Source organism: Telmatherina bonti (genome assembly GCF_933228915.1).
Source record: "Telmatherina bonti genome assembly, chromosome: 2".
Lineage (NCBI taxonomy): Eukaryota > Metazoa > Chordata > Actinopteri > Atheriniformes > Telmatherinidae > Telmatherina > Telmatherina bonti.
The window spans coordinates 17,221,482-17,235,316 of NC_136620.1; the positions used below are offsets into that span (position 1 = coordinate 17,221,482).

The 13,835-nt window shown below is 37.6% G+C and overlaps 1 protein-coding gene across 1 annotated transcript in view; it reads right to left on the reverse strand.

Annotated features, from left to right (window-relative positions):
• LOC306763676 (D(4) dopamine receptor-like) overlaps nucleotides 1-13,773 on the reverse strand; it is a gene marked incomplete at both ends in the record, with an annotated part of 28,657 nt that extends 14,884 nt beyond the window's left edge. Inside the window, 2 exon segments of the mRNA XM_079250548.1 lie at nucleotides 7,256-7,368; nucleotides 13,465-13,773. Of these exon segments, the coding sequence (XP_079106674.1) occupies nucleotides 7,256-7,368; nucleotides 13,465-13,773 (422 nt within the window).
• Between the last annotated feature and the right edge of the window lie 62 nt (nucleotides 13,774-13,835).

The following is a 13,835-nucleotide window of genomic DNA, read 5'->3' on the forward strand; positions in this document are numbered from 1 at the left end:
ACTCAAACATGCGTTTAGGTGATAAAAAACAGTGTCGTTCACATGTCTGATGAGGATTCAACACTGTAACATTGTAGAAAGCTCAGAAAACTCCAAATACCATAATAGCACCCCTTTAACCACAAGATAACACTGAAATTCATAGTTTGCTCAACGATAAACACTAAACCTTTAATCTTGAAATGATTCTGTGATGTCTCACTAGCTGCAAAATTGCCATGTTCTGCTGGGTTTTTTGTATTGCAGCCTTGGTTTTAGTCATTTGTTTTTGTTTTGTTGTTTCCTGTTTTATTTTGTTGAGTTTATGTCCTTGTGTTCTGTTCACTAGATTTCCAGCTCCCTGATATCAAACCTGGTTTCTTTGACTGACTGTCTTACCTGCTGCTCTTTTTGTAATCAGTTTAATGTGTATTTAGACTCTTAATTATCAAGTCTTGTACGATCATTTCTCCTGTCACTCCGTGTTTTAGTTCTTGGATTTTTAATGGTCTTTAAATCCTTAGATGCCACTTGGCTTCTTGTTCTGCATCTGGGTAAACTCCATTCCTCTTGAACAGTGGAACAAATAATCAAACCTGGTAAAGATGTGTATCCTACAGAATAAATCATATGGACTTTTCCTTTAGTGCTACAAGACAATAATTTTGTACTTTGTATTTCTTTTTTTTTTTTTTTTAATGGACTGCCATAACATTTAGGTTTAAATGTTTGTGGTCCCCTCAAATGATATTTCATGTTTGGAACACAGTTTTACTTTAATCACTTTGTAATTGCTAACTAAAAAATCTTTGTGTGGTAACATGCTAAGCCAACATAGTCAGTGTTAGGGCTGGGCGATTAATCGATTTAATCGATTAATTCGAATTTTCTGTTTATGAAGATTTATTTTTATGAAAACTGGGATTTTTTTTTGCCCCATCACCTTTTGGGCTTCCGTACCTTATAGTGACGTCAGCGCACTCCCGCTGGTTTCCCACAGAAAAACATAAACACAACAACATGGCAGCTAGCAACGTACAACAAGTGCCCCCTCTTCGTTTTCATCACATTTTGTTGCAAAATAAAAATGATATTTGTACATTTCAACAAACAACAATTGTGATTTGTGGGTGTTTTTGAACTTGAAAAGTGTTTAGCACATTAGCATCAAGTTTCGTAAAATCTCATTTCTCTCGTGAGATTTTACAAAAATTGCGGTTAATGCAAAGTGGGCACGTAGCGTTATTTTAAGGTTTTCTACTTGCTGCTGAGAATTTGCTTCAGATTTTGTTTTGTGTTTCCATTGCACTTCTGCAATATATTTCGATATCAAAATGTTGGAAAAACCACCTCTTGAGATCGTAAAAACTTGAGCAATATTTGAACCTTCTTGAAATGTAGGCGTTTCTATTAGTGGGTTTTTATGGCGATATTTAGTTCTAGGTGTCATGGAAACGCAGGGTTTCAGTGTGGGAGGGGCCATTGTCACATGCCACAGGGGTCTGAAGCCAGATGCAGTTGACAGGCTTGTCTTTTTGCCAAAAATGTATAAATTGAACAAAAAAAAAACACCAAGGATGTAATAATATGTGTATGTTAGAAATATAGCTTTAATGAACATTCAGGTTTTTTTTGGTTTTTTTTTAAATAGTATTTTGTATCAATTTTCTCAAAACACATGTTAAGTGTAAAGAAGCATTCATATTTATTACCTCATTGCCCATACAGGAAATTGTTTTGGTTATTTAATGTCAAAATACTCTAAAAGGAACAACTATTTTTCTTCCAAGAGGAGGCACTTTTATTTATTTATTTCAGTTTTTTATTTTAGAATAAAGTTACACAAGTAAAGTGAGGCCTATTCTTAAATGTATGATTAAAAGTTAAAAACTATCTCACAGTAGAAACGCACAAAGTGCAAACATGTTTCTTATAATGTTTACAGTGGCAGCGCCTGCCATCTCTTTTTACAATCTTGTCTAACAACTTGTTTAGTTGCACTTTAAATTCAAAACTCAAACCTCCTAGGCTGACTGCAATAAAAGCATTTTTGAAAAAGAATCATTTTTGACGTTTGTAATTTATTACTATTTTTTTCTTTACAGTAAGGTGAAAAAAAATCGATTAAAATCGGAAATCAGATTTGGATAACAAAAACCCAAAACACAGTGTCTCAGAAAATAAGAGTATTACATAAGATCAATGAAAAAAGGATATTTGAAACAGAAATGTCAGGCTTCTGAAAAGTATGTTCATTTCCATGCACCCAATACTTGGTTGGGCCTCCTTTTGCATGAATTACTGCATCAATGCAGTGTGGCATGGGTTGATCAGTATGTGGCACTGTTCAGGTATAATGGAAGGCCAGGTTGCTTTGATAGCAGCCGTCAGGTCGTCTACATAGTTGGTCTGGTGTCTCTCATCTTCCTCTTGACAATACCCGTCAGATTCTCTTTGGGGTTCAGATCAGGTGAGTTTGTCAGCTAATCAAGCACAATGACAGCATGGTCATTAAAGCAGCTTTTGGTACCTTTGGCAGCGTAGGCAGGTGCCAAGTCCTGCTGGAAAAAAAAAATCTGCATCTCCATAAAGCTTGTCAGCAGAAGGAAGCATGAAGTGCTTTAAAATTTCCTGGTAGATGGTTGAGTCGACTGTGACATGGCCCCCCAAATCATCACTGACTGTTGAAACTTCACACTGGACTTCAAGCATTATAGATTCTGTGGCTCTCCATTCTTCCTCCAGACTCTGGGACCTTGATTTCCAAACGAAATGCAAAATTTTCTTTCATCTGAGAAACAGTCCAGTCCTTTTTCTCCTTAGCCCAGATGAGACACTTCTGTCATCGTCTCTGGTTCAGGAGTGGCTTGACACAAGGAATGTGAAATTTGTAGCCCATGTCTAGGATCCGTCTATGCGTAGTGGCTTTTAATGCGCTGAGTCCAACTTCAGTCCACTCCTTGTGAAGCTCCCTAACTTCTTGAACGGATGTTGCTTGACAATCCTCTTAAGGCTGCGGTTCTGCCTTTTGCTGGTGCACCTTTTCCTTCCACTCAACTTTCCATTAATATGCTTGGATAGAGCACTCTGTGAACAACCAGCTACTTTAGAAATGACCTTTTATGGCTTTCCCTCCTTGTGAAGGGTCAATGATCGTCTTCTGGACATCTGTCAAGTCAGACGTCTTCGCCATGATTGTGTAGCTGATCTGACCCAGACTGAGCGACTATTTAAAGCCTCAGGATACCTTTGCAGGTATTTTGAGTTAATTAGTTGATTAGGGTGTGACACCATGACTTTCTAAGATTTAAGTTTTTCACAATAATCTAATTTTCTGAGACACTGCATTTTGGGTTTTCATTATCTATAAGCCACAATCATCAAAATTTCAATTTCACTCTATGTGTAATGAATCTATAAAATATATAGGTTTCACATTCTGAAATGAGTGACAAAAATATTGAACTTCTTCATAACATGCTAATGTTCTGAGATGAACTTGTATTTTGCCCACAAGGCGATACCAAATGGCTACCAGAGCTGGTCCACAAGTGTTATATAGGACATATAATGCCAATATTGCAAACCTTAGAACGTTCCGGTGGTGGGTTGGTGCATCAATCAGGACACGACCTTCTCCTCTATAGACAGTAGCTATTGCAACTTCAAGATACTGCTGCAAAAATTGACAAATAAGCCCAACCCTTCAATAAGAGAGTGTTTGTAGAAACACAGTAGCTCAATCAACATGTGATTTTTGCCACAATCTATGAGGTCCACTGTCATATCTGGAAGATTTTTTCAATAAATATCAATATTGGCTTGCGAGTTTGTCCAATTTTAAATTATTGCCCACTGTATATTTGAGTTTTACACCCAGTTATCCCAGCTATGAAGATACTGGCTCCAAAATGTGACCGCATACTTAGATTTAAAACTTACTTTTAAATAACTCTTGAGGTACTAGAGTAATGAGATGGAGAAAAAAAAACAAATGCATCAATTTAAAATGAAACTTTCTTGTTGATTGGCTAGTTTTCAAGTGCAAACACTAGCTTATCAGTTTGATGCAACCTCTCCAAACTTAAGCTCTAAGTGAAGCAAGATAACACGAGAAAGGTGGAGGACAGGCTGTTTTGTTTATGTCTTCCTCCAATACAAGCAAATGCCTTATGAAAGTTTTACTTCATTAAGATAAGTGGCTCTTCAGATTAATTTCTTCTCTTGTTGTTTCTGGACATACACAGGACACCTAAATACAGTGCAACCTTTGTGACTGTTGAAAAATCTGTGATGACCTTGACTGTTGTTGGTGATTTCAACATTCATTCAGATAACCACCAGTACAGAAGGACCACCAAGACAGAGAGCGCTGTAATTATCAACAAGAATGCCCAAATAAAGGTTGTCAAAGGAAATTGGAGAAAAACCAATAAAAAGTTTGTCCAACATAGAGGACCCCCCTTTTAATGGTAAAATTAGAAGCATTATTGATGTCGCTGCTCCCATCAAGGTAAAAGTAATCACTCTCAAAAAGAGAGCTCCATGGAAAAATGCCACAGTATTAAGAGCTGGAAAAACTCTGAATGCTGAAAAGCTGAATTCAGGTGAAAGTTGATGGTTCGCTATGAGATCTATAAAGAGAGTGAGGATTTATAATCTGGGAATGAGAAGTGTAAGACGATTTCTGACATTATTGCTAAGAACAGCATTGAATGTTTGAGACTTGTTCGCGACAGTTGACAGACTAACTAATCCTCCTGTGTCAGGATCCCCGGAACTTTAATCCAACCAGGACTATAAGGAGTTTGCTTCCTTGCCAGAGACAGGACATGTCAGCACTTTGTCCATTCAGAGAAGACATAAATACCATGACAACCCTTTCTCCATTCAGTCCTATAAACCACGATGAAATCATTTGTCATCTGAAAACCAGCACTTTCTGTCTCAGCACCATGCCAACAGGGTTTTCAAGAATGTTTCAAGGTGCATGACCTCAGATATTTTACAGACGGTAAACATATCTCTGCTTTCAGGTGTCTTCCCTCAGGAACTAAAACAGCCTTCATCAAGCCACTCCTTGTAAAAGAAACACTTTTGACGTGCCACTTATGAGTAGCTGCAGGCTGATATCAAACCACGCCTTTCTTGGTTAGATTACAAAACAAGCCGTCTTTCAACCGTTATATTAGATATTTATTAGATATTTATTTATTTCAGACAAACTAACACAATTTAATCAACAGGTTAAAAAAGTACCAATTATTATAGAGTCCGAAAAGGAGAAGGATGAAGCAATGCTTATATATTCCTGCCCCCCTTTACAATTATAATATTTTATTCCTTGCAGTTGTTAAAATAATCCCTTAAATAGTCAGTTTTCTTTTTTTCTTCTTTTTTATGGAAAAGAAATAAGTAAATACAAAAAATAATAAATATAGACATGTACACATACATACTCATGTACACATCTGCATATATACATACATACATACACATACATACATAAATAACTGTGCATGTCTATCAGTCAAGTTTTCATCCACACACAGCACCAGGACTTTTCTGGTTTAGGTCTTAAATGACATTTGCTTGAGCACAGATAGAAGCAACATCTTAGTGCTAAAACTACTGGATCTCAGCGCTGCATTTGGCACAGTTGAGAATAACGTCTTAATAGACTGGCTAAACAATTGGTAGACAAAGACTACTTTGGTTCCATAGGTAACTATAAATCTTAGCAAACCAAAATAACCTGCAGAGTTTCCCAAGGCTCTATTATTTGGTCACTGCTATCATTATCTTTGTGGTTCCACTGTAGAACCGATCTAAGTTCAATATAGCAGCATCACTGCAGAAAGCATCGGGCACTTCAGGCATGAGCAGCGGATTCGTGCCCGAAGTGCTGACTCAGTTAAGGTGACTGAGTGTTATGATGTGGTGGTTTCTGTTATGATGTGGTGGTTTCATTCAGTGCCTTAGTTTCTAGTTTCCTGTTTTATTTTGTAGTTTTTCCTGTTTAGTTCTCTTGGTTCTTGTTTAGCTTCATTGATTTTCTGTTCATTGGTTTCACCTGGGTTCATTTGTTTCACCTGTGTCTCGTTTTGTTCCAGTGTATTTATACCCCTCTGTTTCAGTTGTGTTTGTTGGATCATTTTGTTGCCCTTTGTTGCCCTACATTTGTACCTGGTAGTTAGTTCTCTGAGCTCCTTGTTTGGATTTAAATAAACCTTCTGGAACCTACACCCCTGCTTCACTCATCTCTGCGTTTGGGTCCACATCTCCACTCCATCATAACACTGAGCTTTGAAATGAAGATAAAAAGAAAAGTCAGGTATGTTAATTAAAGATCACATGATCGCTAGTGTGGCCCTGCGATGGACTGGCGAGCTGTCCAGGGTGTACCCTGCCTTTCGCCCAAACACTGCTGGGATAGGCTCCAGCTTCCCTGCGACCCTTCATTGGATTAAGCGGTTCGGATAATGAATGAATGAATGAATGGTCGCTAGTGGTAACAGCTAGCCAGTGTTTTTTTTTTTAAACTTTTTTTTTTTTTTCACTTTTTTCTTTTCTTCTGGCCAGCTCTAATTTCATGGTGTCATCTTATGTTAGAAAGTCTTAATGCCAGACGAGGAAGTGTAATAGACAACGTAGAGGCGTGAACCATCTGATGCGCCGTACATTTATTTCTGAAAATGGATACCTTTGAGTACATTATCCAGTTTACACCATCATCATTTACAAAAGAAATATTACATCATACTGCGATGTTGGGTTTTACCATTAAAATCACAAGTTTTTCACAAGGAGCAACTGTGTGGACTATTAAATATCTCTCGCTACGACATTGCTAATATAACCACAGAACCTTATGTTAGGCCTAATCAGCGGAGGGAGGTGAGATGTTACATTGTACAAAGTATCAAAGTTCACAGATACCACACAGTACAGCAGGAACATCAAACTCCAGTCCTCCCAAGCCACTTTCCTGTATGTTTCAGATAGTTTCCTACTTGACAGTGGATCCAGCAGCTTATTGTGAACATCTGCAGACCGACCTATTCATGTGAATCAGCTATTGAGGCATCGAAACACCAAAAACCTGCAGGACAGTGGCCCTCAAGGGCCAGACTTTGCTATCCCTGTCCTGAGTGATTTTTATGTCCCATTTCTATCAGGAAAAACAAGAACAAATCCATAGATTTGTTGCTGAAGTATTGGTTATTTATTGTTTTCCTTTCCTGTATCTTTGACTGCTGTGTGTTTGAACACCTACCTGTCCACACTGATGGCACAGAGGTTGAAGATGGAGGCAGTGCACAACATCACATCCATGGTCATCAGGCCATCGCAGATAGTGGTGCTGAGGGTCCACACACCATCCTGGAACTGAAATACACATAACTGATCATAATTTTGATTCTTGTGCAAACTGTACAGACTCGGTATGAGCCAGAAGTACCAAAACATCAACATAAAATAGTGGGTGATGTTGAAACGTCTGCATCCAAACTCCAAGCTCAGTTAAAGTACAGAGACTGTATTTTATTCATTCTGAAAAGAAATCTGGAGAAAAATAAATCATTAAAGGGGAAAAAGAGAGAAAAGGCAAAGAAAGTTTTAACAAAATCAGTTTTTCCAAGTTTTATTCCAAATTCTGCCCCTTCATACTTCTCCAAAGCTCTAAAGCATACATTTGACAGCTGCTTGCAGATTTGTCACACAGATGCTTGAAATATCCTTCGCTTGCTTTGATTATTTATTAATTGGATTGTCAAAAATGTCTTGATAAAACACATAAAGATGACATGTAGATGAAAAGTGAAGAGGAAACAACAGGGAAACATGGGGAGTGTATGAACTGGCAGATAAAAAGAAGAGGCAAGGTTAACTGGGAGCTAAATTAGGGACTCATTGTTGTTGTTTCATTGTTTTGCTAGAGTCTATTGTGGGAGCGAGGCCCCTCACTTGAACTCTGGACCCTGGATTAAAGTGACCTCAAGAGGAATGCAACCCATAAACTGAGCTTGGTTGTTCCACCAGACAAAGACAGTCAGAATTATTCAGGACAATGAGAGCAGTTTGACCATGATCTGCATCCTGCTTTAAGAAACAACAACAAAAGAAAAGTCCCATTTAAAGAGTAGAAAGCAGCAATCAGTCTGCTATGTGTAGGAGATAATTGTCTGTTTCAGGCTGTCATGCAGCTCTCATCACATGAGGTCCCTCTGAGTCTGGTCAGAGAAGCGTTGTGTCAGGGGCAGGACTCCATGGGACGGGACGCTGAAGTTAACTATTAAAAAGGCATCACACTGATTCCGGATGTAGAAAAGAGGCAAAGAAGACTATGATCTCAATAAAAAGACAAGTAAACAAAAAGAAAACTGAAAAGCAAATCATGAAAGAAATAAAATTGGTTAATGCAAACTGATAAAGACGTGTTTTTCTGAATAGATATATACAAATATACTGCATATATTTAAGCTCGTCACCGACAACAGTAAAATTAAAGAATGTTATAAACAGTAGTGTGCAAGTCAGCCATTTCATCTTTGCATACCGCCAAAAAATAAGAAACAGGTGTAATGATGTAGAATAACATGAGTAAACACATATGGAAACTTCATTCCTCAATGCAGCCTGAATCTTCTTAACCCTTTATATGTCTGCTTTATCATTTGGTAGAGGAAAGTTTGGAGTGACTCTATTGAATCTTATTAGAATTTGTAGAAAGAGCCAAGTCTGCGACTTGGTTTGGTTTGTGATGCCAAATGTTAAGTGTTTTGTCTTTGGCAATTTATTTGTTGTTACTTTATTATTAACCCTTATCTTAACCGATCGTTAAAAAGAAAGGAAATGAAAAGAAAAGGCAAAGAAAAATATTTCCATTTCTGTCTTCTTGGTAAAATATTTAAAGAGTTAAAAAAAAGGCTTCGGATTTAATCTTCAGGAATTCAGTCAAGTTGTCTTCAGGAATAATATACAGGCTTCTTGCAGACTCTCCAAAGCTCATCTTTGGATTAATTTAGCCATTTGTTCTCTTCTCTGTCCACACTGCTTACATAATGTTAAGGACTAGACTCTGGGGGAAGAGTTATCCCTTCATCCAACCTGTTGCCTCTGAATTTCAGTCCAGTTCCTGTGCCACGTGGCATACGTCAGCCTTCTCTCCCTGTTTTCCATCTTAAGATGGCTTCTACACAGCCACTATTACATGAAAACTGTTTCTGAGGATTCTTCAGCCAACACAAGATGATCAACTGAAAGCCCTGAAGGTCCTTGCTAGATTTGATTTTATTTCTTTAGGACAGTACCTATCAGAAAGATCATTTCCAGTCTGATATTTCTTCTATTTTCTAGACTACCATGCTGAGGTGTACCAAGTTTCTGAATAACAGCTGACTATAAATAAGACTACTTCAAGTAGCATTAAGCAACTTTCCAACCTCAAAACTTGTAGTTTGTAGTATTACTCATCTCCATTTCTGGAGCTGTCTTTCTCTAGCAGCGTTCCAGGCTGAAGAACCCACCTCACAACTTTTTATCCCCCCCAAGATGCTGCATCACTTCACAGGAAATGTATACAAGCATACTGGCCATTTTGAACGTATACCCTGTGTTTGTTTTTACAGTTCTTTTCTACAAAAACACAACCATGAAGAACCTTTTAGATACAAAGCATGCCATTCTTCTGGTAGCTTCTTCTGTGTTTTCAGCGAATGTAAATAAACGTACAAAGATCTGACCCTATTTTTCACTTAAATGCAGACCTTTGTTTTGGTCTAGCTTAGAAATATTTAGAATTTAGGTAAAGACAACTTCTTGGTGAAGTCATAACTGTTCCCTTCATCTCCAAATTTCATCTACTTCATGAAGATGCAAAAGTGATTCACTTCACTGTGTTTCTATGTTTTATAGTTCATGATTGTGACTTATTTGTTTTTGGAAAAATCTGCAGCTCAGTACATTGTCTATCACACCAACAACTAAGGACTGAGGAGAAAATTGAGCTGGAACTGATGCAGATTAATAAACCCTCAAAAGTAGAACCTCCATCTATTTACATGCATTCAGTGATCAAGAATCCAATAACAATATCAATCAAATATCTATTCATTATACATTTGTAAAACACTTTAAATAAACATGGATTTTTTTCCAAGTTTTTTTTCTTTTAACAAGCAAACTAACTCATATAATTCTGAAAATAAACTTGTTGATTTGAGTATAAATAAGTACAAAAATGCTTGTTTTAAGACTAAGTAGAAATACGGTCAAGTATGTTTAGGCGGTCTTGTTTGGATTTTGTTCACAGTTCCCCCCAGAGAATAATATTGTGGCCAAAACTCTATCAGAAAAACCATGCATATATTATTAAGTTCATATTTGGTGGATGACACAAATATATTTTGTTATGGGGACAGTTTAAAATCATTGCTGGATGATATAAACAAAGAAATTTTAAAAAATTAACCTCTTATCACCAGAATTGATTTAAAATGATAGAAAAACAAAAGAGGAGAAAATAAGGATCAAATACAAATAAATATTTAGGTTATTAATAAATAAGCTAAAATGAATTATATATAGATAACACAAAAAAACACATAGAAACAGTGAACAATTAATAAATTACATATAAAGCTATAAATTAAAGGCCAAAAGTGTTTTGTTACACATTTGTGACAACAGGTATTCAGGGGTTGACCTATTGTTGACATGTGCTCTCAATTATTATTATTTTTCTTTTTCTGTGTGTAAACTCTTGTTAATTTATGGTTGTTGTTTTTTTTTTGTTTTTTTTTTAAAGAGAATTGGTATTCTCATTTGCTGATTGTAGGGCTGCTGGCCAGTTGTGACCAGACTAAGTTGGTGTAAAAGACATCACTCACAGCTGAATTGCACTGTGAGCTGAGTCAAGAAATCAGTTTCATCTCCTGTGTGTTTTGGGTAAAATCAGTGACCGTGCTTTACACTTAAGTCTTATCTCAATGTGGAACCATTGCATAGTTTCAGCCTGCCAGCACTTTTATCAGTGCAGCCAGTTCCATTATATCTACAAGGGGTGTAATGTGAAAAGGCTGCAAAAAACATAAACTATGGTCTGTTTCTGCACAACTCATGACTCTTTTAATGCAGCTCCTCTCTTACCTCTTTTTAACTTGAATTCTTATGTTTGCTTTCCAAGACGAAAAGGAAAACCTTAGCAACAAATCTTTGATGCCTCCTGTTTGCATTTTGCTTGTCTGCAGCAGCAAAACCAGATGAATGTAGGATCACAACGGAAACCTAAAAGTTTGAGCTTAAAACTACTTTCGCTAACACATCAGGCTAAATGGCGTACCCTGCAATCGCAGATGACCCTCAACCCAGACAGATAAACCAACACGTGCTCGTTCATTCTAGTCCATTCCTCAGCCATTAATGAAAAGACTGAGGTGATGTCGCAGGTGGTGTTTGGTGAACAGAGATAACATCAAACTAAAATCCTTTTTACACTGACAATTAACCATTAATAGATTTGCAAGGTATGTGAAATTAATATTAATTAGGTGAAGGGGGAAGAAAATGTCTAGTAAGCTGTTATTAATGGGGTTAGATCTGCTTTTTAATCAATTATGTACTGGTAATTAGCTAAATTGGTAAATATTAGCTTAATATGAGCAGATTTTGGTTATTTTCCACAGTGGAATTAATTAAAACTGAATTTATAAAGGTTTTGTGTTTTAGACCTCACCAACAGAGGCAGCGAGCCTGCTGCAGTGTTTATTTTTTCCCTCCTCCTCTTTCTCCATATTCGTCCACTGAAAGAATTACATTTTAGGGGATCAAACTGGCCCAAAACTCAATAAAATTAATGTATACTCATTCGCATACGGGAATGTGAATAATTTCAGGGTCTTCTGCAAGGTTGCAGTAAACTGTGTTTATAGCGCCACCTAGTGTAGTAGCCTCAAAACTAAATCTCAAATAAACTTAACAAATTTTCAACACAAGTAGATTATCTAGACAAAAAAAAAAAAAAAAGAAATTCTCGAAGCAAAAGCCTGAACCAAACGGGAGGTTAGCCATTCATGGTCAAAGTGGCCACTTCTGCCATTTGTAAACACTGCATTTTAAACAAACCCATCCCAGGGATATTTGGTTTAAAAAACTGCAGCAAACATTCTTGACAAGACTACAAGCTATATTACAATTGAGTTTTCACCAGTGGGCATGGATGGGGCGGCCCCTCAAAGTTTGATGTTTCATCAATATGTAAAGATTTTAGCACCAACATTCGCTTAAAGATTAAGACAAAAATCTAAAGAAATATTCTGTTGACATTAAACAAGTTTACGTGAAATTCACTACATTGTTTGAATATGTCACACACTACCAGCAAAAAGTTTGGGCACACTTTGGGCACGTCATTGGATTTAATGGGAATGTGTGTCCAAACTTTTGACGTGTAGTGTACAAAAAAAACTTCCTGGACATAAAGAAGAAAATTAACAGGAAGTCAGATGCTTTGAATTAAATAGTATTGTTGGTTAAGTTAGAGACACAATGCTGTGGCAAAACGAGAAATAAGCATTAAATTAAAAGCACATGAAAAGAAAAAAAAAATCCACATGAAAAAGGAAGTCCAAATCAGTCAACACGTAATTTCACACACTTTCACATGTTCTGTCATCACCATATATGTCCACTGCCAAGGACATACTCCCTGTACTACATGAACCAAATCAGCCATGTTCCTTTCACCTGTTAGATATGAGTGAAATGCTGACCAGATTTAGATGTCCTGGCAAAAGGAACTTAATCACTTTAAAGCCTTAATGACACGCAGACAATCATTCTGCCTCACTTACTTGCTCTTATGATTTTAAAGGTTAAAAAAGCTTTTACACAAACAGAAATGCTGTGATCACAAGCAGGAGCGATGCTGTATGGTCAATGAGACAGCAGGTTCGCCAGAGGACATGCTGCTGCTTATACTGAAAAGCCATATTTATATCTTTTGAGTTTTTTCTTTGTTTTACAAAAGATGCATAAGGACAAAAAGAAAAATAAGGAAAGTAGAGACATGAAAAGTGTAAGGTACAACAGATCTGGGGGCCCCTGAAACAGAACCTCATCCGTGTATGTAGGTTGTGTTTGTGTGTGTGTGTGTGTGTGTGTGTGTGTATGTGTGTGTGTATGTGTGTGTGTGTGTGTGTGTGTGTGTGTGTGTGTGTGTGTGTGTGTGTGCGTGCGTGTGTGCGTGTTTTAAACATATGGCTATTAGGCTAAATAGGCCTAGGTTATACACTACCAGTCAAAAGTTTGGGCACACTTTCCCATTGGTTTTAATGGGAAGTGTGTCTAATCATTTGACTGATACTGTGCAGCCATTTCATATATATATATATATATATATATATATATATATATATAGATATATATATATATAATATATATATATGAAAACCAAAACAGTGTGTTCGGCGGATCTCACTCTGAATAAACGAAGAGCGGCAGCACGAGGACCGCGAGCATCAGGTCCGCCACCGCCAGGCTCACGATGAAGTAGTTCGTGGTGGTCTTCAGCGCCTTCTCAGTAAACACGCTCAAACACACCAACAGGTTCCCGCAGATAATGACCACTATCAGTAGCACACCGAACACCAGCGCCGGCAGGTTATGTCCCGACCCCACCGCCTCCTCCGCCGCCTCTGCCCCCGCACTCAGGTTGGCCGCCATCTCCGCCGCGGCTCCTTCTGTCGGTCCGTCCCGGTCCGAGCCACAGCAGTGCGGCCAGCGGTCTCTCATGAAGGCCGAGCGGGTCTCTCGTACCCACCACTGTGGTCTCATGCTGTTACAGAGACTCGACT